Below are 27776 nucleotides of genomic sequence, written 5' to 3' on the forward strand. Positions count from 1 at the left end.
CCCATTCCACTAACAGTGGGGGGGGGGGGGCGGTGCAGAGGAGAGAGGACTCTCTCTCCACTGCCTGAGCTAAGGGGCTGCTCTAATTCCTACCCTCATCCCTGAAGGACCTTTCAGACAGAGGTGTTGGTCTGGTTTTCTGGAAAAACAAAACAAAAAAAACTGTTCCAGTGACCAAGGAATGCTATTTACTTGTTTCTATAGCAACATGGTAAAACTCCCCTCTCATATTGAGCCTGTGTGCAGCTGGTTCTGCACTTCCTGACAAATGGAAATCCGGTGGTGACACACCCTGAATCTGTGACACTGGAAACTCCTGCAGCTGGGGACCTGCCCCTGTTTCTGTACACAAGCGTCAACCCCAGAGCAGGAAGGAAGTGCACCGAACTCCTATGACTATATGCTAAGGGGCAGAAGGAGAAAAAGAAGCACACGCGGGAGTGGAAATAAATCAGCAAGTAACAATTAATGCAAGCACACTGAAAGGTTGCTGTGGAACAGGACTATTTCAGAGGAGCTCCTTCCTTCCCTGACCCCTTCTCCTCATCAGTCTCCAAGCTCTTCCACACCCTGCTAACTCTTCCAACCCAATCACCAACAGCCAAGCTACAGGCAGCCAGATGATTACTGCCATTGCCAACAGACCTAGATACAGGCTGTCTACCTTCCCAAACCTTGACTAGTCAAAAAATTATGGTGCCGATTTGCTTTAATGCGAAAGTTCTGATGAATAGCTACATTTGAAAACAAACCGCAAAACTACTGAACTGAGACGCCGTTTCCTATGAGTAGCTCAGAAGAGGAATTTTTCCCTACTTTTCTCTTCTGTCATCTTTATTAAGGCATGTCTGGCCCCAGGATTTTTTCTTCCACTTTACCCCTTCCCTACTCAAACTTGGCACACAAAGAAAGAAGCACTAAACCTCACCGAGCTCTATGCCAAGGGAACCTGCATATGCCATTCACAAAACAGCCACTATGTGTTTAAGAGAAGTTCCAATGAAGGAGCAGTGCACACAAACTGAGGTGCAGTTACTCTACAGCACTGGGTGGGACGGGGGTTGAAGGAAACCATAGGTTTCAGAGGGGATGAGGGGAAGCATGAAGAAACAGCATTTGGAAGCTGAAAGAATAAATGATAACTCAAAGCTACTGTGTAAGCTTTTAAAATCCACTAGCTCACCAGTAAATGGAGAACAGGATTTTTTTCCTTGGTGACTGCAAACATCTAAGACATCAATTACAGCAGAATTTAAGCTTCTTTTTTTAATTAAGTTTCTAATCCTGATGGTTAAGAAAACCTTTGAAATATGAAATTAATGTAAACAGATGCTGTACTGTCTGCCTGAGCCTTAAGATAGACCTGTCTAATGCTTCTGCTGCTGCTCAGTGTTTGAGCAAGAAAAAGAGCAAAATTAACAAGACTCTTGTCAGTTTCACCACTACTATTCAAAAACCCATAAGCAGTTGTGAATCCTGTCAATTTTACGCTGCTACTCTAGAAAAGTCTGAGAAGCAGCAAAGATGGCTAGAGACAAAGGGTAACAAAAAAACATTCTACAAATACATTAGAAGCAAGAGGAAGACCAAGGACAGGGTAGGTCCGTTACTCAATGGCGGGGGGAGAGGGGAAATAACAGAAAATGTGGAAATGGCAGAGGTTCTTAATGACTTCTTTGTTTCGGTTTTCACCAAGAAGGTTGGTGGTGACTGGACGTCTAACATAGTGAATACTAGTGGAAATGAGGTAGGATCAGAAGAGGCTAAAACAGAGAAAGAACAAGTTAAAAATTACTTAGACAAATTAGATGTCTTCAAGTCACTGGGACCTGATGAAATGCATCCTAGAATACTCAAGGAGCTGACTGAGGAGATATCTGAGCCATTAGCGATTATCTTTGAAAAGTCATGGAAGACTGGCGAGATTCCAGAAGTCTGGAAAAGGGCAAATATAGTGCCCATATATAAAAGGGAAATAAGGACCACCCAGGGAATTACAGACCAGTCAGCTTAACTTCTGTATACAGAAAGATAATGGAGCAAATACTTGAGCAATCAATTTGCAAACATCTAAAAGATAATAAGGTGATAAGTAACAGCATGGATTTCTCAAGAACAAATCAGGTCCAACCATCCTGATAGCTTTCTCTGACAGGGTAACAAGCCTTGTTGATGGGGAGAAACGGTAGACATGGTATAACTTGACTTGAGCACAGCTTTTGATATAGTCTCACATGACCTTCTCATAAACAAACTACGGAAATGATACCTAGATGGAACTACTATAAGGTGGGTGCAAAACTGGTTGGAAAACTGTTCCCAGAGAGTAGTTATCAGTGGTTCAGTCATGCTGGAAGGACATAACAAATGGGGTCCTGCAGGGATCAGTTTCAGGTCTGGTTCTGTTCAATATATTCAATCAACGATTTAGACAATGGCATAGAGTACACTTACAAAGTTTGCGGACTATACCAAGCTGGAAGGGGTTGCAATTATTTTGGAGGATAGGATTATAATTCAAAATGATCTGGACAAACTGGAGAAATGGTCTGAAGTAAACAGGATGAAATTCAATAAGGACAAATCCAAAGTACTCTATTTAGAAATGAACAATTAGTTGCACACATACAAAATGGGAAATGACTGCCTAGGAAGGAGTACTGTAGAAAGGGATCTGGGGGTCATAGCAAGCTAAATATGAGTCAACAATCTAACGCTGTTGCAAAAAGAGCAAACCTCATTCTGGGATGTATTAGCAGGAGTGTTGTAAGTAAGACACGAGAAGTCATTCTTCCACTCTACTCTGCACTGATTAGGCCTCAACTGGAGTATTCTGTCCAGTTCTGGGCACCACATTTCTGGAAAAATGTGGACAAATTAGAGAGAGCCCAGAGAATAGTGACAAAAATGATTAAAGGTCTAGAAAACATGACCTATGAGGGAAGATTGAAAAAATTGGGTGTGTTTAGTTCGGAAAAGAGAAGACAGAGGGGACATGATAACAGTTTTCAAGTATGTAAAAGATTGTTACAAGGAGGAAGGAGAAAATTTTTTTTTCCTAACCTGAGGATAGGACAAGAAGCAACGGGCTTAAATTACAGCAAGGGAGGTTTAGGTTGGACATTAGGAAAAACTTCCTAATTGTCAGAGTGGTTAAGCACTAGAATAAATTGCCTAGGGAAGCTGTGGAATCTCCATCATTGGAGATTTTTAAGAGCAGGCTAGACAAACACCTCTCAGGAATGGTCTAGATCAGGGGTCAGCAACCTGGGGCACACGAGATGATTTTGAGTGGCACTCACATTGCCTGGGTCACGGCCACCAGTCCCAGGGGCTCTGCTGCCAGCCTAGGGTCCTACCGCCAGCCCCCTGCCACACGGGGTCCCGTCCGCCGGCCCCCGCTCAGCCTGCTACCGGCCCCGGGTCCTAATCACCAGTCCCGGGCACTCTGCTGCCATCCTGGGGTCCCAGCCGCCTGCCATGGGCTCTGCAGCAACCCCCAGCTGTGACCCACTGGCCCCAGCCTGGGGCAGTGAGGGGTGCAGACAGGGGCAAGAGGGGGCTCAGCTCAGCACCCCCACCTTAAAAATTGTTCCAGCGCCATTGTACTGGGATATATTTAAATCCCGATTTGCTGCTTACATCACTATCACGTCACATGGAACAGCATATTGCGTTTGACATTGTGTGTGCCATCTGTCGCGATACCCCCCCCCCCGTAAGTTGAGGGTACATTTGACAAAATGTCATCTCCTAAGAAATCAAAGTTAGATGTCTGTTCATTTCACTTCACAGCAACATTTGGTGGGTAAGTCGTGGCAAGATTTTGGTGTGCTTTGTAAACTGTTTTGATGCAATCAAGGCCATTTTGTCGGAAAAAAAGACAAAACTACCCCGAACTGGATGGTGACAAATGGCTGTGTAAGCTCATGTTTCTTACCGACATCGTTTGTTGAACCGTTTGAACTTCAACTTTCTGCTACTTCCAACACATAGAAGAGCTATCGACACTTTGCACTGTCAGTGTCGATGATATTGGAATGTACATGCAAGAACTGGAATCAGAATTTTCTGACAGATTTCAAGATTTCCAGTTATTTAGCCCAATGCTTTCTTTTCTAATTAAACCTGAAAAGTTCAACAAAAGCGACTTGGATTTGTCTGTATTTCTAAATGCATCTCATTCAGTTAAAAAGCTCAGAATTGAGGACATCAAAGTTTGGAGATCTGCAGAGTGCACTTGAAGCTACTGAGAGAGATCACAGGGCCTCTATTGTGACCTGTTCAACGTCCCTGCCAGTGAAATTTAACTGTTTGAAGAAAATTGTGTTTGCAATGCTTTCAGCATTTGGATCCACATATCTGCGTGAACAGGTATTTTCACACATGAAATCTGTCCTCTGTCCCTCTCGGAGCCGGTTAACAACTGATCACTCAGAAACCTGTGTGCAGCTTAAACTATCCAAATACGTGCCAGACATTGGAAAACTCAGCAAGGAAAAGCAAGGACAAGGATCACACTAAACTGATAAAATCTGCATTTTAATTTAATTTTAAATTTTAAAGTTTCTTAAACATTTTAAAAACCTTATTTACTTTACATACAACAATAGTTTAGTTATATATTATAGACCTTCTAAAAACGTTAAAAATCTATTACTGGCACACGAAACCTTAAATTACAGTGAAAAAATGAAGACTTGGCACACCACTTCTGAAAGATTGCTGACCCCTGGTCTAGATAATATTGAGTTCTGCCATGAGTACAAGGTACTGGACTAGATGACCTCTCAAGGTCCCTTCCAGTCCTATGATTCTATGGATACTAAAGCTATTCACAGGAAAGAACCACCCAGAATGGAGTTTGGGGAGATATACAGTAGTATAGGCTTCTTCCCCTCCCTATAATACAGCAGTCAGGAAGCTTGAAAAAAGCAGTAGAGAAAGACCCTTCCACTTCCTTCAAAGCAGCCAAGAAGCTCTGAAGCAGGGAAGACAGAAAGCTCTGCCCTATAGCTAAAATGGGGAGAAGCTTCAGAAAAATATATATCAGACACATTAGCCAGATGCTAATAAATATAAAAAAGTAGAGCCCCGTTACCTGGTCCCATGGTCAGCACCTTGGTAGAAATCACATACACACATACAGGGCTTGCCTACATGAGGAAATTTACGATTATATCACTACAGGCATAGCAATATAACCATACCCACACCCATTCTGGAATAAGGGTGTCCTCATATATAACTATAGTGGTAGTTTAACCGATATAACCATAGTGGTACAATTATGCCACTAAATTTCCCCATAAAGAAAAACCCAGGTCACAGCAATTGGAAACAGGGAGGAATTGGGCTTCTCACCTAGACCTCAGTGGTCCCCAAACACACACACACCCACACCCCCTTGCTTTTCCTATCTACATCTGGTTCACAGGTGTCTGGTAAAGTTTTCACAATGTAACTAATAAAGGCACCCAGACTAGGAGGATTAAGACAACTGCTGCTCACTTCAAATATAGCATATATGACTAAGACAGGCACCACTTCTTGTGGTTTCAAGCACAGGAAACAAACGTCACTCACAGGCCTACAACTAACGGAAGAAACCGTAGCGATGCAGCAAGTCTCCAACAAAGTTAAACGCCAACATCCACCTCATGCAGCTTAGCAAACAGAAAGCAGCAGCTTTTATCATATTAGTGGAGTCCATATGGAACAGCATTCTCACAGCCTGATGGCAATCCACTTAGAAAGGCCAGCAGTTATTACATTGATCCAGATTCTCCAGACACTGAAGCCAACTAGGCATCTTCAAGAATGCTACAGAGGAACAGGATGGTTCACTACCACTGGTAAAAGAAAAAAGCTTTTCACCTCTAGATCACTACTGACTTTGGTTTGGATTTGAACGAAAGCCTATGTTTCCTGATGCATGTTGAGTGGCCTATGTGAAATGTGTTTCAATCTTATTCCTGATGGAACTACCCCCAGATATCTACAACACTATACCACCACCACAGTTGGTATTATATGGCTACCAGATTGGTAGTCTGCAAAAAAATACACCAGGCTGAATGGCCCAGGGAGATTTACATGCTTGCCAGACCTCCATGAGTGGTCCCTTCACTTAAAGCATATTGGAAAAGCAATATGGGGAAGTCTGCACTACCAGCATTCCAGCTGGGGATAAATACAGGACTTTAAGCATATGTCTACACAGGAAGTAGACACTCATGGCTGGCCTGTGCTAGCCAACTCAGGCTCACAGACTCAGGCTGCAGGGCTGTTTCATTGGTGTGTAGACTTCTGGGCTCAGGGTGGAGCTCTACAGGGTGGGGGGTTCCTAGAGCCCAGGCTTCAGCCTGAACCCAGAAATCTACACAGCAATGAAACAGTCCCACAGCCTGAGCCCCACGAGCCTGAGTTGGTTGGCACAGAACATAACAGCTATACTGGGTCAGATCAAAGGTCCATCTAGTCCAGTATCCTGTCTTCTGACAGTGGCCACTGCCAGGTGCTTCAGAGGAAATGAACAGAACAGGCAATCATCATCAAGTGATCCATCCTCTGTCACCGATTCCCAGCTTCTGGCAAACAGAGGCTAGGGACACCGTCCCTGCCCATCCTGACTATTAGCCATCAATGGACTTATCCTCCAGGAACCTATCCATTTTTTCTTGAACCCTGTTATAGTCTTGGCCTTCACAGCATCCTCTGACAAAGAGTTCCACAGGTTGACTGTACGTTTTATGAAGAAATACTTCCTTTTGTTTTAAACCTGCTGCCTATTAATTTCATTTGGTGACCATTAGTTCTTGTATTACGTGAAGAAGTAAATAACACTTCCTTATTTACTTTCTCCACACCATCATGATTTTCTAGATCTCTATCAAATCCCCCTTTAGTCGTCTCTTTTCCAAGATGAAAAGTCCCAGTCTTACTAATCTTTCCTCATATAGAAGCTGTTCCATACCCCTAATCATTTTGTTGTTCCATACCCCGAATCAAGTTAGCTAAAAACTAGGGAAGCCAAGACAGTTTGTAGTTTTCACCTAAATTAGCAGGCCAAGTTAAAGACGATGGGAAACCTAGTCATTAACTCGACCTGCTAACTGTCTTTTCTTGACTAGGGTTTTAACTCGAGTTGAGAACACACCTTTCCCCCCCAGTGAAGATAAGACCCAAGACTTTAGTGCTGCTTAGAAGATCAGCACTTGCAAAACAGACTCTCTCTCCCCACTACGACTTCCAAGACATTAGATGCCTAAAGGATGAAAGTGTTTAGGTTGGTGTAAGCTAACCACAGCCCTATAATCAAGACTTTGTTTACTCCATGATGAACTAGACAAACATTACAGCAAGGTCCCTGGATTCTGCACTCTGGCGCAATGGAGTGAAAATTCCAAAACAACTTCATTTACAAGAGAATTTGAAGTTGTAATTAAACTAAGTATGAAAATGAATAATACACAATTAATTCAGTAGAGTCCATGTTATTTATTTTGACAATTAATTATATTTATTGTACTGTCCCCACATTTTCAGTTTTCAATGTGCTGCAGATTTTACAACAACAATGTATAATTGTCAAGTTTTGGCATTGGGTAGGTACAGATGCGGCTTTGGGAATACGGGATAGCCACATTAGCCAGATATTTCTGCTAAAATAGCCAGCAGTGAGGACTAGATACTTTTAAAATAATTAAAATAAATAAATAAATAAAAGCTTAAGGCCCTGCCTAAGGTGGTTTTACTATATAGAGAAGGTAATCATCCCTGTCCATGGAGAAACAATCTATACGCTCCCTCTACACTAGTGTATTTTGGTGCGCTACCATTTGCAACTTCGGCTATATGCTTCAACACAACCAAGCAGCAACACAAGATTTTCCCCATAGCACAAAGCAGACAATCATACTAACATTTGAAGTAGACTTACTTCAAGCAGGGCTGGCTATGCCAATCTCCATCAGTGTAATACCATAGTAGGTGGCTAGTATTGGCATTATAGCCTGTGTGTGCAAATTATCCTCCCCTGACTGTCTCACAGTACGTCCACTGCGTAGGCAGTCTGTCTGTTCTACATTCTGTACTCTCGTGGCCTGTTTCAAGCTGAAGTGTTTTTATAACTGAACAATTTGTATTTCTGCATAGCTACACTAGCCAGCCTTCCTTCACTGTGTAAACTATTTTATGGGCCACGCCCTTTCTCCAGTCCTTATGATGTCATTGCACTCTGTGGGTTTACCTGAGGTATGCATCCCACTGTTCTCAGCACAGCTCCCTGAAACATAAATTCTTGGGAGTTGCAGTCCAGAGATGGAAAGGTGTTATTGCAAATTTAAAATATAAATATTTTGATGTGCAGGGCTGGCAGTACTGCCTATTTTTAAGGTTGCATAACACCTTCATTATAAGATCCTGTTTTCAGCTGCTCATAACTTTGCCAAACTTTAACAGTTTGGCCTGAAGATTTCCATGCCAAGTGTCTGCCTTAGGCTGAATTTTTCTGAAAATTTCAGCCAAAATGATTCAGCCATTTCTGAAAACGAGTCTAGAGAAAAATACCTGTTTTTGCAATGTTAAAAAAAAGCCTTGCAACCTCTTCTTTGAGAAGTTCTAACAACCCTATATGTCAGTGGCTCTCAAATTTTTATTTTTTTTTTACTAGTGACCCCTTTCACATAGCAAGCCTTTGAATGCAACCCCCCCATATAAATTAAAAACACTTTTTAATATACTTAACACCATTATAAATGCTGGAGGCAAAGCGGAGTTGGGGTGAAGGTTGGCAGCTCGTGATCCCCCAAGTAATAACCTCACTACCCCCCCGAGGGGTCCCGACCCGAAGATTGAGAATCCCTACTATATGTGATTCCTTGAACTATGAGGAGGGGAGGCTGACATTAGTTGGTCAAGGAGACTAGGAATGGAAGCTGGAGGCTAGGAAAGCAGGGAGAGACAGATCACACAAGGAGTCAGAAGTGGGAAACTGGGACTGGCTGGGCAAAAAGACTGGCATGTGAAACCAGAGCAGCGAACACTAGAACTGACTGGGTAAGGAAGAAGAATGGGACTCAGAGGAGGAGCCAAGGGTGGGGACAAATCAGGACTGGAACAGGAGCAGATTTGAGGAGACAAGGCAGAGGTGGTCCAGCTTGGGAAAATGGGTAGAAGAGTCTGTGCCCATTAGAGCTCATGCCCTTCTAGAGCCTGGAATGCAACTCAAGATTTCTGAGTCTCACCATTCCTCTGCTAAAAGAAAAGGAGTACTTGTGGCACCTTAGAGACTAACAAATTTATTTGAGCATAAGCTTTCGTGAGCTACAGCTCACGTCATCGGATGCATTCGGTGGAAAATATAGTGGGGAGGCTGGAGAGATTGAAGTGTTCTCCGACTGGTTTTTGAATGTTATAATTCTTGATGTCTGATTTGTGTCCATTTATTCTTTTACATAGAGACTGTCCAGTTTGACCAATGTACATGGCAGAGGGGCATTGCTGGCACATGATGGAGAACACTTCAATCTCTCCGGTCACTCGATTACAGACCTGAGAGTGGCTATCCTTCAACAAAAAAAACTTCGGACTCCAGTGAGAGACTGCTGAATTGGAATTAATTTGCAAACTGGATACAATTAACTTAGGCTTGAATAGAGACTGGGAGTGGATGAGTCATTACACAAAGTAAAACTATTTCCCCATGTTATTTCTCCCCCTCCACCCCACCTCCTAGTCTTCCTCAAACATTCTTGTTAACTGCTGGAAATGGCCCACCTTGCTTGTCACCATGAAAGGTTTTCCTCCTCCCCCTCCCCCCCGCTGGTGGTGGCTCATCTTAAGTGATCACTCTCCTTACAGTGTGTATGATAAAACCCATTGTTTCCTGTTCTCTGTGTGTGTGTGTAAAAATCTCCCCAACGTATTTTCCACCGAATGCATCCAATGAAGTGAGCTGTAGCTCACGAAAGCTTATGCTCAAATAAATTTGTTATTCTCTAAGTTGCCACAAGTACTCCTTTTCTTTTTGCGAATACAGACTAACATGGCTGCTACTCTGAAACCACTCCTCTGCTGTCAGCAATCATCTCTGAAACCTACTAGGAAAGGATGTCTCTCATGCCTCTTTGGTCCACACAGAGGAGGACAATGTACCAGTGCCATTAGTTACTCCATTAGAGCAAGTGGCAGAGGCATGTGTAGTGGATCTAAAGGTTCCAACCCTGTTGATGACCCATGTGGGTGTCAGTATGATGCCACATGATGGAATTTGTTTTTTCAGTTTGCTATTTTTAAAAGGAAATTATACACAAAAACTATGTTTAATGAACATTAAGGTTGTCTGTGCAATCTTAATTCAGCTCCCTTGTGCGTATACATTATAATACAACTTTAATTACATGTTATTTTTCTACCCTGCTTTATTCAGTGCACAAGATGAACCTGCTCTGAATAATCGGATTCTGCCTCTGCCATAGAATTCCTATTAGAGACACAAGGTAGGTAATATATTTTATTGGACCAACTTCTGATGGTGAGAGAGAACTTCTGTTGGTGGGACCAACACGACTACAGCACTGTATACATAGAGTTCCTATGTGATGCTGGGCAAGTCACACCAAACTTTTCACAAGTGATCATTAAGTACGTGTTCCTCATTTTCTAAGTACCCAACAAGAGACTGTGGTTCTGATTTGCAAAAGAGCTGAGCACTTACACAACTGAAATCAATGGGAACCATCAGGTTCTAGGTGTCTCAAACTGCATACCAAAATTAGTGAACACTTTTGACTTACGTTCCCATCCATAAAATAGGAATAATATCCCATGTGCTGCGGAGATTAATTAATGTTTGCGAATCACTCAGATACTATAGTGATAAATGTCATAGAAAAGTCAGTGAGGAATTAATTTTTTATTCAGAACAGAGTTTGAACAGTGTACAGTAAATAAGACCTCGGGCCACACATTGTTCAATGAGGAGAAAATAAAATGCTGAATAGCTTCTCATTCACTAAACACCATCCATCCTATGCACTCAATGTTACTAATTTGGCTCAATTATTTTAGCTTGTGAAACTGGTCATATTGAATCACCAAGTATATATATTACTGGTCTGGACTTTATTTTGCTTGCACATTATAAATGTGATCAAGTCATGATCATTTGTACCCAAGATATCACAGAATTAAGAATTAATGGTCAGTTCCTCTTTATCTGTTAGGAGAAAGTCTAATATAGAATTCCCCTGTGCTGGCTGCAACACTTTTGAATTAGGAAATTGTCCTCTATTATGTTTAGAAATTCTAAGGATGTTTTAGTACTGGTAGCATGAGACCTCCAGCATGCCACTCAAAATGAAGCCCCCCATGATCATGCAGATTTTTCCCCTACATATTGTAGATAGGTGCATAAGGAAGCAGTCATCCTGTTTCCTAGTGCAATTTGGTGGTCTATAGCAGACACCAATTAGGACCCCATTATGGAAGAAGGAATGATGAAAGAAATGGGAGAAAGAAATAAAGGGGAGAGTGAAATTGGTATCAGTGGCCAAGTGAAGTGGGTTACAACAAGAAACAAGAACTGAGATGTAGGCCAAGGCAAAAATGACAAGACCTTGAAAGTGAGTAAAAGTAATAGGATAGGCAAGGGGGGAAAACCAGTGAAGGGACTTCATGAGTAGAATTTATCATCTGCTCTACACTAGCAGTTAAGCCTTTTCAGGAACAGTCAACTTCCAACTATGATTCAGTTTCTTAGTGTAAATTGAACTTCTCATGTCTGACCCCCTACATTTCTTTTGATCAATGGACAAAGAAGATAATTATAGCAGCTGCTATTCTATTTGGATAGAATGGAGCAACAGAGGAACCCATGAGGCCAACAAGAAGAAGGCTGCAGTAAAGAATTTTGGAGATGACCAGGGAATGGACAAGTATTTTAGTCACTGAGACAGGAAAGAAAGGTCAGAATTTGGATGTTGTGGAGGAAGACTTGGTAACCGCCTCGATGGGTGGGAAACAGAAGAGGGAGAAGTCGGGGGGAGGCCAAGGAGAAAGAAGTTTGATGCTGGCAGAAGTAGAGAAGGTTGGCAAAGAAAAATATGGGCAGTCAGTTTGGGCCATATTTACGCTGAGCTGGCATCCAGACAGCCAAGATTGTTTCTCTGAAATACTTTCAGATACACGTGCAAACCTAAGCCGTGGGAGACGGGTAAGTTTTGAAGAGATAGATTTGTGAGTTATCAGTATACAAAGATACTTCCATGTAGATGTGGTTACTCCAGGACAAGTTGTCGAGAAAGACCAGGAAGGGCCCAAACACAGAGCTCCATTGAACATCAAGTGAGAAGAAGGGAGGTTGAGAAACTACCAAAGCTGATGCTGAAAGAGCAGTCAGAAAACATGTCAATGGGGTCGCAACTCAAAAGTAGTGACAATGTAAGTGGATAATTTAACTATGTTATTGCTGAGTCACAATAGCAGAAGTGTCCAGATAACATGCTAGTTCATTGTTAGCAGGAGAGAAGGAGTTGAGGCAGCAGCTGGTTACTGACTAGAACTGATGGAGCTGGAAAGCAGGAGTTCAAGCCCTTGACAAAAATGTTAAGTTACCACTACCACTGCGGAGAAGAGGGAGGGAAACAGGAGATGCATCCACTTCCAAGCAGCAAAACTTTTCAGCTACCTCTTGAGTATCAAAAGCAAATGGTCTCCTGCCCTTTATGTGTCAACAGTCCCAATTGCCTGTACCTCCAACTCTTCCCTGACTACCACTTCAATGCTGTTAAAGACTGTCAGTGAAAAATTATGCAACACACTGTAAATCTGAAAGCATCATTAAATTGAAACATGTTCCAAATTTGAGATTTTTAGCAAATTTAATACCAAAAAGAACAAAAGTAATATTGTAGTGGCTGTTTCATTCTTTTTCATCTGAAAAATTCAACAAAAGTGTGTTTCTTTTTGTTTGCTTGCTTTTTTACTTGGAAGTTTCAGCAAAAATGATTACATGCCACAGATCTGAGCATTACTATGACACAGATGTTGAGTTTTGCTGATTCCAAAGCACTCTAAAAATCCTCCTTTTATGGCTAATAAAATTGCTTTGGGACGATAATAATGTAGGACGAAACTAACAGTGGCCTAGCAATCTGCTTTATAGACTAGCTAGTATTTCTATCTACTCACTCTACGCTGAGCTACGGCATCATCAACTCCCAGAGATAGGGGATCTTGTTGGCCGCAACATAGAGATTGAAAGAAGTAATTGAAAAAAAGTTCTCCTGACACACGATTATCCAAGATCTGTAGGTAAGGTGAGGAGATCCCCAATCATAAAAAGCAAAAAAGCTATTAGAGCATTTATGTGTATTTGTGCTTCCAACCCACACCCATCTTTCTTCAAAGGCCAGTTCAGAACTGTTCCCTACTCTATTTTCTCCTGGGCAACAGTCCCAGTATAAACAATGAGGAGTCCAGTGGCACCTTAAAAGATTAACAGATTTATTTGGGCATAAACTTTCATGGGTAAAAAACCCACTTCTTCAGATGCATGGAGTCAAATCTCTGAAGAGGTGGGTTTTTTATCCATGAAAGCTTATGTCCAAATAAATCTGCTAATCTTTAAGGTGCCACCAGACTCCTCATTGCTTTTGTGGATACAGACTAACACGGCTACCCCTCTGATACATAGTCCCAATGTACATGCCCCCCCAGCAATAGGAGTTTCACAATATTCCCCTAAGAGACTATTTCACGGACTAAAAGATCTCATCATTCACAAATGTTTCCTGATATTCAGTCTTCTTTTGTCTTTTCTTAAAAAGGGAGAGAGCTGGGTTTTTGTTTTAATTCCTAAAAAGGAGATTTTACATATTTCAATATACATAAATGAAAAAATTAATTAGATTTTAAAAGGTTTTCCAATTTAAATATTCTCAAGTTGTGTTAGCAAGGGGAGGGAGTTTGGTTTTGTTTGCATTTTTAAGCTGTGTTCTTTGTATTCTCTCCATACCAAACCACAGTTCATGCTTTCTTCTTACACCCTTCATAATCTTGTAGACCATTCCCCCACCTTGTTGTCACTTGGCCAAGCTGAACTACAGGCTCCTAATTTTTCCTCAAGTCAACCTCTCTAGCCCCTTATTCATTCTGGTTGCTCTTCTCTGAATCACCCCCCAACTTGGCTTCATCCTTCTACAGACGTAGAATCTGCTATGCCAGAACAAGCCTCTAACCCATCTAATACCAGTTCATTGCATCCAGCAGCAGCCAATACCTACTACAGACGGGGCGGGGGGGAGAGAAGAATCACACGTAACTACACATCACCTTTATCTCAAAGACTTAAAACAGACACTGTTACTACTCATTATCATTAGAGGTCCCATGAAACTTTTCAAAAGCAATTCTGTATAAATTCCAACTTGGACAATTACATTCTGCCTCCCTAAACTCCCATAAAGATCAAAAATAGATGCACTAGTATTCTTCATTTCTTGCCCTAAACTTATGAAAAGTTGATGCGTTGGGCTGAGCAGCTATCATGTTTCACATCAGACATAGGTTGCATTTCTGTGGTCAGTTAAGTCAGGGGTTCTCAGGACAAATTTACTGGTGGCCTCAGAGTGCGGCCACCAACTCTTGCTGATGGCCGCTCTCACACTTTTTTCCTAAAAAACTTAATTCGCTTTAGGAAAAACAAATAAATATGCACATATACACATCCACATCATTGTAATTTATTTATTGCTAGCTAGTAAGTCTGTTGTGAAAAGTGATATTAAACATACAAGTATCTTTTCACAGCAGATTTACTCAGCCATGACAAGTCTGGGGATAAATTAAGCCCTGGATGGGGGGCTGAAGGAAGGCAGTAAGCAGCCAGAGCCTGGAGCTCTGTAGCCACACAGCTGGAGCCCGCTGCCCTGCCACCCATGGGCTGAAGCCCAAAGCCTGAGCCCCACCGCCCCTGGGAAGGTAGGGAACTCACCGGCTGCCTGCTCCTCCAGCATTGTGCCCCAAGTATCTCCAGAAGGGACAGGACTCAACCTCTGATGGCAGCCCTAGCAAGCAACACCAAGGTGGTGCATCCAGAAGCAACAGGGAAAGGCCACTACTTTGCCCCCCCCCCCCCACAATCACAGCACAGGAGGCTGTGGTCACAAGAAAAGCCCCTGGTGGCTGCATGAAGCCACGGTGACCGCATCTGAGAAATGTTTCAGACTGGTATCCGTGTTAGTCTGTATCAGCAAAAACAACGAGGAGTCCTTGAGACTCCTTAGAGACTAACAAATTTATTTGGGCATAAGCTTTCATGGACTAGAACCCACTTCATCCGATGCATGGAGCGGAAGATACAGGAGCAGGTATAAATACATGAAAAGATGTGAATTGCCTGTTTATACCTGCTCCTGTATCTTCCACTCCATGCATCGGATGAAGTGGGTTCTAGCCCATGAAAGCTTATGCCCAAATAAATTTGTTAGTCTCTAAGGTGCCACAAGGACTCCTCGTTGTTTTTATTTGAGAAATGCTGCATTAAGTGATCCACCGAGATTATATATAATTATATATTTTGTTATGCACTTTTTGAGTTCTTTGAGGATAAAGATGAGTTATATAAACATAAATTATTATTTGGATCCTAACAGTTTCCAAAACTACAAATGTTACTTGCCATAAATGTATCCAGCCCTTTCTTAAACTTCGCCATGATATTTAATTTGGCAAACTCCTGCCTTTGTGAACTCCAGAGGCAGACTAACTACTATGAGAAGTAGTGTTTTCTTGTATTGATTGTAAATTTAACAGACACTGATTTAATGGAATGACCCCCTTATTCTCCAATATCCTGTTTGCTTTTTTAATTCCTGAGCAAACATCCAGGCAGTTATCAAGGGACCTTCAGCTGAAAGCAAAATTCTGAGCATCTCAGCTTTAGTAAGAAACTAAAACCAACACAGCTCCTGACAAGAAACCTCAACAGATGCACCCTAAAAATGTCACACTAACATCTTTTCTCTTATATCACAATCCTAGCTCATACCCACACCGCAAACTCACTTGACACCTAACCCCAAAGAATTAAACCCACTGACAAAACTGAGGGCCACCCAACAGGGTAAAAGGACAGAATTTGCTTAGTGGCAAGCAAACAGCAAAGGACCCGAAGCACTCCAGAGATGAGGTGAGGGTATTGCCCTACACCAGTGATTTTCAAACTTTTTTTCTGGTAACCCACTTGAAGAAAATTGTTCATGCCCACCATCCAACGGAGCTAGGAATGAGGGGTTTGGGGTGTGGGAGGGGCTCAGGGCTGGGGCAGAGGGTTGGGGTGCAGGGGTGAGGGCTGCAGGGTAGGGCAGGGGATGAGGGGTTTGGGGTGTAGGAGAGGGCTCCAGGTTTGGGGGGGCTCAGGGCTGGGATGCAGGAGGGGGTCAGGGCTCTGGGCTGGGAGGGTAGGCTCAGGGATGAGGGGTTTGGGGTGCAGGAAAGAGCTCCAGGTTTGGGGGAGCTCAGGGCTGTGACAAGGGCTCGGGCTTACCTTAGGCGGTTCCCGGTCAGTGGCTGTGCTAAGACAGGCTTCCAGCCTGTCCTGCCACCGTGGACCGTGCTGTGCCCCAGAAGCAACCAGCAGCAGGTCCAGCTCCTAGGTGGAGGCACACAAGCAGTTCCACGTGGCTCACATCCACAAGCACCGCCCCCCGCCTCAGCTCCCATTAGCCGGTTCCCGGCCTATGTGAGTGCAGAGCTGGTGCTCGGGGCAGCGCATGCAGCCCCATGCCCCTCCCTCTCCCTCTCCCCCCCATGCCACCTAGGAGCCGGACCTGCTGCTGGTCACTTCCAGGGTGCAGCAGTGTCAGAACAGGTAGGGACTAGCCTGCCTTAGCCAGGCAGCACCACCGACGGGACTTTTAACAGCCCAGTGGGCAATGCTGATGAGAGCCGCTGCGACCTAGTGCCCTACATTCCATAACCCACAGTTTGAAAACCACTGCCCTACACTCCTTTCCACAGTCAGCCTGAAGGCATACTGGCACTTTGCTTCCCCCTTTTTCATAGCAAAGAGCACTTCTGTGATCAGTGTTTCCTTCTCATTTCATTTATGCGGTTAGAGAGCAAAATGTGGACTGCCAAGCAGGATTGCATTCATCACAATTTCACTGTCTATTGCAGTTTGGCAAGTGCATCATGAAGCCCTACTCATATCTAAATTTACCTGCAGATGATAATACAGAATGTTTCAGCAATAATGGCAACTCCTCTATGATCAGTACTGGACACTCCCACCATGGTGCTTTAAATGGAAATTAGTTTCATTCCGAATATAAGAAATACAGCATGCTAAGGAAGGAAGAAGCCTGCATCCAACAAGCTGGCATTTTCCAAAACCCCAAAACATTAGATATCCACCTCTCAGTAAAGGCCCCAGTACATGCAATGCCTTAGGCAGTGTATGAAATCTATAGGCACTGCACATCAAACATCACCCTGTCCTCCCCTCTCTCCAACTCTCTCCCTTTGGAGATACTCTGCTTCTTGCAAGTGTACAGGATTTCAGGAGCCATGGGGTTAACAGTAGCCCCAATGATCTCTTTTCCCAAGAGCTCCTTCTGCTAATGCACATCTCTCTTGGGATTTGCCATCAGAACCTGCCTACAGCAGAGAAAGGTATGTACTACTGAATAGATTAGCAGCACCTCACAACTGGACAAAAACAATCACCAGTCAGAGACCTTAGTCTGCAGCACACAGGGCTCCAAAGGGCCTGTAATAAAAACCTAATTTAAACTGAGATTCCTCGTGGAGTTACTTACATGCCATGAACAGGAAAGGGACCCAGAAAGATCCAAGCAACCTGATATAGCACTCTGCTAATAGAGCAAAAAGAAAAGGAGTACTTGTGGCACCTTAGAGACTAACAAATTTATTAGAGCATAAGCTTTCGTGAGCTACAGCTCACTTCATCGGAAGTGAGCTGTAGCTCACAAAAGCTTATGCTCTAATAAATTTGTTAGTCTCTAAGGTGCCACAAGTACTCCTTTTCTTTTTGCGAATACAGACTAACATGGCTGCTACTCTGAAACCTGCTAATAGAGCAGTTACCTAATGCCTCCCACTAAGTCCTTGTCTTCACTACCACTACCAAAAAAATGTGTGTTCTTAACTCTAGTTCACTAACTCAAGAGCACACCCTTTTTTTTTTTTTTGATAGTAAAGACAAGGTCTTAAAAAAAAAAAAAACAGTTGGAATTTTCTCCCCAGCCCGAATTTGGAGGGGTTCATACAATATTTTGATTTTACACACAGACACCCCTTCCCTAATAGAAATGAACTTAAATTAAAATTTTGCTGGATCTACATAGCTTGCCTACTGTAAGAGAAGCTTTTCCATATGGTCACACAGGATGCTGCAGTGCCACTGGTCAAGTCTGGGCAGATGACATTTCACAATAAAGTAAAAAGGTCAAACAGATTGCATGCTTTACTATACAAAATCCAGATCAGTTCTGACCGCTGTCAGAGTTTCCCCACCAGTGACAGATTTTCCTGAGACCTAAGAAATTGGAAACTGAGTTTTCAGCAGGGAAATAGTAAAGCACAATATCCTGGAAGAAACACAAGTGTTTCGCTCAACTCCACTCCTCCAAAATCAAAACAAATTCAAACCAATTTATTTCAGCACACAGTAACATGTGGTTATCCAAAATGTGTCAAGTAGGCCAGGATGGGAAGAAACTATGACAGTCCCACAAGCAGCTCTGCCTCCATTTCTACAGGATAACATACTCTCGCAAATCAGAGGAACACACCAGAGCTAGATAAACTACAAGAGTGGAATGAAATGAACTGGAAAGTGAGAGAGCTGACTGAGGTCACTGGAAACTCCCAACACTGGAGGCAATTCATGGGAAGGAGACTGAAGGCAGCAGGACGAGATGAATCAAGAGAATATTTCTGTCCAGGGAGGGGAGCAAGGTTGAATAAGCCACCCCATCCCAGGAAAAGGGGGCACCTGTTGTTAACCCCCGCGGAGAGTCCGCCACCTGCCGTGCCCCAAGGCTAACTCTCTCCCCGGTAGCGGGCACACGATGGTTTGTTTGGTAAGGGCGGGCAGATCTCGCCCCGGGCCCGCGATCCACAGGCTGCAGGGCTCCGGCTAAGCGCCAGCCAGGGACAGGAAGAAGCTGCCTGCTCCGGCTAAGCTCGCACGAGGCGGCGGCTAACAGGCTGCGGGACCTTTACTCCGCTGTGGCAATCCCAGCTTTGGGGCTCGCCGCCCGGCAAGGCCAGCCCGAGACAGCCGCCCTGGCCGTGAACAGGTGGCGCCAGGTGCACGCGCGGCGCAGGTGAGGGCCGGGGAGCCGGCGCAGCCTGGCGGGGCCGCGCGCGGGGGCGGCGCGTGCCCGCACGGGGTGTGTGTGCGCCCCCCCCCTCTACTCACGAATTTCTTGGACTTGCCGGGGTCCCCGGACCCCGCAGCCTCCTCCGGCCCCTTCCCCTTCTTCTTGTCCCGGCCACTGCGCCCCGAACCTCCACCGCCCTCCATGGCGCCGCCGGCTCCTCAGGCCCCGGAGCCCGCGCTGCCCAACCGCCCCACACCGCAGCCGCGTCCGGCCCCACCCGCCTCATTCCGCATGCAGCATCTAATTAGCATACACAATGAGAATCTGAATATTCATGAGGCGGAACTTCCGCTTCCGGCCTCCTGGGGCAGCGGCGGCAACGCCATTTCCTTTCCCCTGCCCGCGACAACACCCGAAAGAGCGCCACCTGCCGGCTAGAGCGCAGCTCTCCGCTCCGAGACCGGCCTCTCTGGAGGAACCTGCCCCGCCCATCTGTTCCCGAGGGAGGGAGCAGTCAGCGGCGCTCCTCTGGCGTGTTGCTGTATCGCTGGTGGCAGATGTCATGTCTGCTGAACGCACTGCCCCGCCACATCTGCTGCTGGGGCACAGCTGGCTGCAGAAGCAAGAGGGTACAGAGCTCTGCCGTGCCCCATCGCTGCCTGCAGTTAGATTGGACCAGACTGGAGAAGCAGCGCCTGTGTAAGAACTACCAAACCCAGGAGGGGCCCAAGTGTGCCTGTTCCGCATCCCAGGAAAGTCCCCATGCAATTTTCTGATTTGAAGGCTTTTTAGAGACTAAGTTTTATGGGGGAAAAACCCAAACCAACCTGATAATGAAATCAGTGACTAGCCCATAGTATTCAGAGTAGCAGCCGTGTTAGTCTGTATTCGCAAAAAGAAAAGGAGTACTTGTGGCACCTTAGAGACTAACAAATTTATTAGAGCATAAGCTTTCGTGAGCGTGAGCTGTAGCTCACGAAAGCTGATGCTCTAATAAATTTGTTAGTCTCTAAGGTGCCACAAGTACTCCTTTTCTTTTAGCCCATAGTAATAAGTGAATCAAAATATCCAAGGCTGTGTGCTCCAAAACCAGGAAGCCCAACCAGATATGAAACCAAAGAGGTTGTCCCCTTTTGGGTTATCTCCTTCATTGCTGGCCATCAGATCTGCTTCTCATCTGTTATTTTCAGGGGGCCACTCCCCACAGTGCAAGGTCTGCCACCTGTATCCTAAAGGGAAGGGCTAACCACCCAGGGCACAGACTAACTTGACCAAGCTCTAACTTCATCTTTCAGAGCCAGGGCCTGGGCAAGCTGCCCAGATTTCTGGGCTGATGAATCCATATAACTGTTAGGGGGACAAAGAGTCCCACTGCTGAAGATTTCTCAGTACTTGGGCAGTGATTCCTGCACTCAGCACTACCCACCCAACCACTTTTGAGATTTTCTTTTTAAAAAATGTCAAAGAAGTTCTCAAGGAATTTAATTTAAACAGCATTAACGTTGCTGAAATGCATTTCTTGCCACTACAATTATGAAAAATCAGGGAAGACACCTGACTGAGGGCTCAGCTCTCCCGCCCTTTTTTTCCCCAAGGAAACCACCCTGAAAATGATTCCAAGACTGAAAAACAGTTTATCTTCAACATTAGAAAACAACACTTTGTAAATGTATATTAACGAACTTCCCCTGTAAACCCATTCATAGAACATAGAAACAAGTTATCACTGAAATTAAGGTATAAATCATTCTTGCAAGTCTCCAATTACTCAGAGAAGAAAAATAACCAGGTATCAGATTCATCTCTCTCTCATCCAGTCACTGTTCTTACTGCTGGCATTTTAACAGCAGCGAAACGAAAGAAAGGGCCCTTACAAAGTTTAAACTTTTAATGGATTATTAGGGTACCATAGTACACAGCACCCTCCTTTCAAGGGCAGTGTTCAGTGATGTCTGCACATATAGCTTTTAGTATCTTACAAATTAGTACAAACTTGGTATTTCTTTACCAAGAAACAGCATTCAAGGTACTGGAATGAAGGTGCAGAGCCTGGGTGCACAGTCCAGAAGTTGCCAATAGGCTCTGTGCATTTCCATCCTTCCTTCTTTCTACTTAGGATGAGAAAAATTCAGCAGGAGAGGGCTGCTAGCTGCTGAGCCTTTTCTTTTCTACGAAGAGGCTGAACAGGTTCTGCTGCAATCCAGGAAACCTTCCACCAGGCATTCTTATGCTTTGAAGTGGAAACATTCCTAGAATTTGTCCATTCCTTTACAATGTTAATCATGTTATCTAACCTATTCTGATAATTTATTATTGTATGAAGGAAAACAATGAAATAAGAATACAAAAGATAAGCACAATAGAGCCACATTCAGAATCTCATACACTCATATTTTACATTTGTTCACTGCTTTATGATGTAAGAAATCTCAAAGAAAAAGCACCAAAGCAGAGAGAAAATAGAAATGAGCTATAGGAAGTGAGGGAGAGATGGCACTCGGAACATAGCGTACCAGTGAGAAGAAATGCCATGCAGAGCCAGGAAATTGTCATTATACAACACTAACCTCAGTCTATAAGTATTTCATCAGACCCATCCAGAGACCTGCCCATACACATCACCTTCCTAGAAAGACTTGTCAGACGACTCTAAAAATAAAGACCAAATGTCATCACATTTGTGGAACTCTTCCCTTCTTTTATATGCTACTGTTTTGAGCCCTGCTGTGTAATTTAGTCTACAGGGATCATTTTTCTGCCTATATTGGGAAGCGTAAGGCATTTCCAGTGTTGTAATATCGGACATTTTGCTTTTAATGGGTCTCTAAGGAAGCAGTGTCCTTGTGAATTAATATGTGCCCATTTTGGCTTGGTAGGCCCCAATATAAACAAGTCTGTGTGGAACAAAAAGAAAAGTCCCTACTATTAAGTTAATTCTGAAGTGTACATCTTCTCAGAAGCGCTTGATTTTTAAACAGCTCCCCATGTAGAAGGGAGCCAGAGATCACTGGACTGTAACTTCAACATTGACACTGCATGTATGATTGGAGTTTAATATATATGAAAAAAAGTGTTTGAGATGATCAAAAGTAAAGTGCTTCCATGATTTTTTTGCTACAACTTGTTGACAACAGAGGGTGCTACTACCCCGGAAATGTATCTTTACTGGCTCCCGGTGGAACAGATTACTGTCATACTAGTGAAAAAGGTCCACAGTAATTATCTGCAATACACAGAAGTTTATTGAGAAGGAATTACACAAGTGGTAAAGGGTTATATTAAGCACATAACTCCTATGTTAGACATTAAGAGCTACACATTCCTCTTAGCAAGTCTCTCTTTCACAAACAGGCTCTGCGCTAGCCTCACACAGCTCCTGCTTGGCAAACGGAGAAGGTGGTTACCAATTTTATAGACAGCGTCTTCTCTCCTGGTCTGTTCTTCTCAGCCCTCTAGTCTGTCTCGGATTCCCTTGAAGCAAGGCATTAGTTGCCTTGAGACCCTTCTGGTTCACAGTCCTACTCAAGGCCACGGAGCAGAGTTTTGGCTACTCTGTCTGGCAATATTGCTTCTTCAAGCGTCAATTAAGGAATCCCAACCACAGTAATTTAGTTTGCTTGATTCTTATATTCTTTTTCCTTAAAGGAGTCACTTGTCTTAAAAGCATGCCTAGTGGGTGTGTGGTTACTAATTTTCACCTAATTAGTCTTTTAAAAGGGGCATGGGCATGGGAGTGGTACTGAATGAAGATCACCCCACATTTACTCACTCATCAATCATTCACTCTGGCTCCCTGTGTGATGTCCTTGCTGTAAGGTCCACCTGTGCTAAATTCTGGAACTTACATGTGATATTTACTTTTGCATGGGTCCATATTTACTGACCAATAGGTTCAATATCGATTGTACATGCAGACTTTGACAGTTCTTTATAAAATTTGCTTCTGCTTAAAGGGAACCTGCTCTCTGGATCCTCTGCAGCCATTCAGCCACGTTTAAGTCATGTCACGTTATGCTTTCACCATTCATTCAGTATGGGAACACCAATCTGGCACAATCCCAATACAACTCTCTGTCCAGGAGCATAGTTCATCTCACAGCCATTGTAGTTTAACTTGCTCTCTCTCTCTCATACCTTGATAAACTGATTCTTTAAAGGGCTATTAAATTTGTATGCAACAACTAATAGATCTAGAATGTTGTGAGATGTGCATTTAATCCTGATCAAGTTTTTGAAAGCTCGAGTTTAAGCTAATGCTCTCTCCATGATCTTTTCCTGAATGTTACATTTCTAGTGGTCATTACTTTTAGAATATGTGAATTCCTTCTAGCTTCTCCTTGTATCATTTTTCAAATGAGAAAAGGTAGTTTTGCAGCCTTTTTCCAGTATCCATACCCAAGATTGTTATAGAATTCCATCTCTCAAGTCTACGCAGTTCCCAGTCTTTTCTAACTAGGTGGAGTGCTTGATCTTCCCAAAGATGCTAGGTTGGATAGGCAAGATGTTAAAAAATGTACTTTAAATTGGGGCATCTAAATCCCTTAGGCACCTCTAAAAATCCTAGGCTATGTCTATACTGGCAATTGAATGACAAAACTTTTGTCTTTCAGCGATGTTAAAAAAATAACCCTGAAATAACCCAGCAAGTGCCAGTGTGAACAGAGCGTTGTTGCAGGAGCGCTCTCCTGACAACAATGCAAACACCGCTCGTTGGGGGTAGAAGTTTTTTGTCTTCAAGAGAGCCAACAAACAGCGGCTACACTGCACAGCTTTTAGCGATGAAGCTGTGACAACATAGCCATGTCACTAAAAGCTGTGTAGTGTAGACGTAGCCCTAGTCTCAGTTGTTGTAGAGAAGCTATAACATTTGCAAGTCACCCTGTTTGTGACATGATAAGGAGCATAAAGATCAGGTGATTTCTGTCTGAGATCAAGTTGTGTATTCAGCTGTTATGATCCAACTGCCATATCAGTGCCAGGAGGACTGAGCATATTCCATCAGAGGAAAAGCATCCACTATTGCTTGTTTAAGTAATGTCAGTTCCTAAAGCCAGCTAATCTGCTACTTAGTTTGCCTTAGACTTTTCTGAAATGTTATTCTCTCAGTTTGGAAGCTGAATCAGATGCTCTCAGTGGGAGTGCAGTGCTTCCATCTCTTATTAGCACTTCTCAGGCCTCCCCCTGAAGTTTGTGACTGCTTACTAATTTCCTAAAGTGGGATCTACAGAGGCAGTTTTGTGAGAGAAAAGAGGTGACAGGTGTTTCTCTGAATAATTGCCTCCTCAGTTCCAAACTGAATCCTGCTGTCCTTCCCTTTTCAGAACTAGGTCCTAAGAGGAACCAAGGAACAATTAAAGGGCAAGGTTTTTCATACATGTTCTTTGTTCCAGAATGATTGGAGGATGTGTGATGTAAATCCCCTAATATTACTTACCACCATCATAGGTTCTCCCTGGCACAGAACAGGTGAGTCCTAAAGCATGGTTAGATCTGCAGAGGCAATAGATTCTGAGAATTCCATCCTGGTAAGTAAACCTTCCTTTTTCTTTCACATTTTATGCATTATATGCAGTTTTTAAACAATCGTTCACACCCCGAAACTCATTTAAACCTTTTTTGTTGTATTTCATTGCTGAACTGAAAGTAAAATATTCAAACAGCCCCATGAAATACATTCAGCAAACATGGCTGAGTCGCCTTCTCTTTAATTACCCAGAGACTGCCTCTTTGCTTATTCTGTATTTCATTGATGTTATCCATTATCTCACAGGACATGCTCATCCAAACAAGGATCACCTTTTAAAAGGAAGCCAAACTCTCAGTGATTGCAGTCACCGTTTCTGCTGGCTGGAGAGTGAGACAGCATGTTTATGTACATGGAACACTGGTGAAGCATTGACAATGTTTCTACAACTACTTCTACTGTTTAGATTTTTGAGTAATACAGAACTTGAAATGTCTACAGGGATGAATCTGTCCCCATTTTTAAATTCTACAGAAATTACTTGGAGAAATACTGTACTAAGACTCCACAGGCGCAGCGTATGCCAATGACACTCAACTACTATCTCTCTCATTCTCCACTACTGCAACCAGCAGCACTGCTGAGATCTCAGAATTCATACAAAAGATTGGCTCCTGGTTAAAGGGCCGCTGGCTCAAACTCAACCCAGGCAAGACCAAAGTGATGCTGGCTGAAAGGGGAAAAAGCACTTGGAAGAACTAGCCAGGACGGAGTCTCCTCTGCTACTGAAGGCACACTGGCTCCATTCATCAAAGTGGTTGGATGTCTCAGGCTACTGTTTGATTCATCTCTAAGACCATGTATACACTACCAATTTTTGTTGACAAAAATGATGTCAACACCCGAAAGTCAACACAATAAAAATTGGAATTTCATGTTCACACTTGCTCCCTCTGTTCGCAGATTGCGTCCACAGTAGGGGCACCGTTATCAACGGTGTGAGCAATGCATTGTGGGTACCTATCTCACAGTCCAGCTCAACACCTTCTGTCGCTAGGTGTTGTGGTAAGGCGGAGCGGATTGCCGCACATCTTGGGACCGGGCTAAATGTGGCGTGATGCATTGCTTTCTGTCCCAGCACTCCATGGGCTTCCGGCTTTCTTTCCCAGCATTTTTGCAACAGCTTCTTTGCTGTGCACCCCGGTTTCTTTGTGAGAGGGGATGGATCCCGCACTGCTCTCCTATGCTCTGTTAACTGTCATAAAGACATTGCGGATGGCAGTGCAGTTAATCGTGAAGTTCCTAACTGAAGAAGACGCACAGGTGCCTGATATTCTGCATGCTATGGATAGGAGCAACTTGAGATTGCTTTTGGCATTCACAGAGCAGTTGCATAGGGTAGACCATCGCTTCTGGGTTCGGGAAATAAGCACTAAATGGTGGGATCGTATTGTCATGCAAGTGTGGCTACAGAACTTTTGGATTCAGAAAGCCACCTTCCTGTAACTGTGTGCAGAGCTTGCCCCAGACCTGCAGCACAAGGACACTGGAATGAGAGCTGCCCTCTCAGTAGAGAAGCATGTGGCAATCACTGTGTGGAACCTGGCGACTCCAGACTGCTACCGGTCGGCCGTGAATCAATTTGGAGTGGGGAAATTGACCACTGGGGCAAGTGTGCAGGACAATAAATCACATCCTGCTACGAAGGACCATGACTCTGGGAAATGTGTGTGAAATAGTGGAAGGCTTTGCAGAAATGGATTTCCCTAACTGTGGAGGGGTGAACAATAGATGGCACATATTCCAATTTTGGCACCAGACCACCTTATGACAGAGTACATCAATAGGAAGGGTGTTGCAGGGTCTTGTGGATTACCATGGGCGTTTCACTGACATCAACGCGGGGTGGTCCAGGAAGGTGCATGATGCATGCGTCTTCAGGAACACTGGCCTATACAGAAAGCTGAAAGCGGGGACTTTCTTTCCAAACCAGAAGATTACAGTGGGGGATGCTGAAATGCCCATAGTGATCAGGAGACCCAGCATACCCCTTACAGCCGTAGCTCATGAAACCTTACACAGGACACCAGGACAGCAGTAAGGAGCAGTTCAACAACAGGCTGAGTAGGTGAGTAGTTGAATGTGCCTTTGGCAGGTTAAAGGCATGCTGGTGATGCCTTTATGGCATGTGTGACAAAGCTCTGTCCTTGCCTCCGTGGGTCCCGCATTTCCTGGCGGATTTCGCTAGCCTCAGAGGCTCACTGTGACCCTCCACGTAACCCTTCTTTCTCTAGAGACAAGGGTCACAGTCTACTGAGCCATTTTCATCATAAGCCAGCGAGGGAGGTGAGGAGAAGTTATCCTTCCTTGCACAGTCTTTGTTGTCTCCCAGTCTCAGTGATTAAATGGGGCAAAGGTGGGGGGGAGCCCAGGCCCACCTTCTACTCCGGGCTCCAGCCCAGGGACCCTAATAGTATCAGCTATGGTAGCTGACCTTTTAGAAACATGACATGTACAATTCCCTGGGCTACTTCCCCCACAGCAGCCCTCACTTCCTCAAGCTCCACTTCACCCTTATCTCAGGGCCTCCTTCCTTGTGCCTGATATGGTGTGTACTACTCAGCCTCTCCAACAGCGCAACTTCTTCTCACAGCTCCTGACATGCACTCCCACCTGACTGACTGGGAGGCTTTTAACTAGTTTCAGCCAGCCCCTGATTGGCTTCAGGTGTCCCAATCAACATAGCATTCTCCCTGCCTTCTGGAAAGTTCTTAATTGGTCCCAGGTGTCTTTCTTGACCTGGAGCAGCTTCCATTTCACTTAACCTGGTACCAGGGATTTGTTTAGCCTGGAGCTAATATATCTATCTCCCACTACTTTTCTATAACCATCTGGCCTTGCCCCATCACATATCCCCCCCCTCTGCTCAACACCATAGAGTTGGGCAACTTGGGACG

The 27776-nt window shown here is 44.0% G+C and overlaps 1 protein-coding gene across 3 annotated transcripts in view; it reads right to left on the reverse strand.

Moving 5' to 3' along the window:
- Nucleotides 1-19630, reverse strand: part of DIAPH1 (diaphanous related formin 1) — a 179950-nt gene extending 160320 nt beyond the window's left edge. Inside the window, exon 1 of one of the 3 annotated variants that reach the window (XM_043491159.1) lies at nucleotides 19454-19630. In XM_043491159.1, coding sequence (XP_043347094.1) covers nucleotides 19454-19558 — 105 coding nt within the window. In that variant the 5' untranslated portion in view covers nucleotides 19559-19630. The remainder of the gene's footprint in view (nucleotides 1-19453) is intronic. The other 2 variants (XM_038412010.2, XM_043491158.1) reach the window with 2 other exon arrangements.
- Nucleotides 19631-27776: the final 8146 nt, after the last annotated feature.

The sequence above is a fragment of the Dermochelys coriacea genome, chromosome 8, assembly GCF_009764565.3.
Source record: "Dermochelys coriacea isolate rDerCor1 chromosome 8, rDerCor1.pri.v4, whole genome shotgun sequence".
In the NCBI taxonomy this organism is placed as follows: Eukaryota; Metazoa; Chordata; order Testudines; family Dermochelyidae; genus Dermochelys; species Dermochelys coriacea.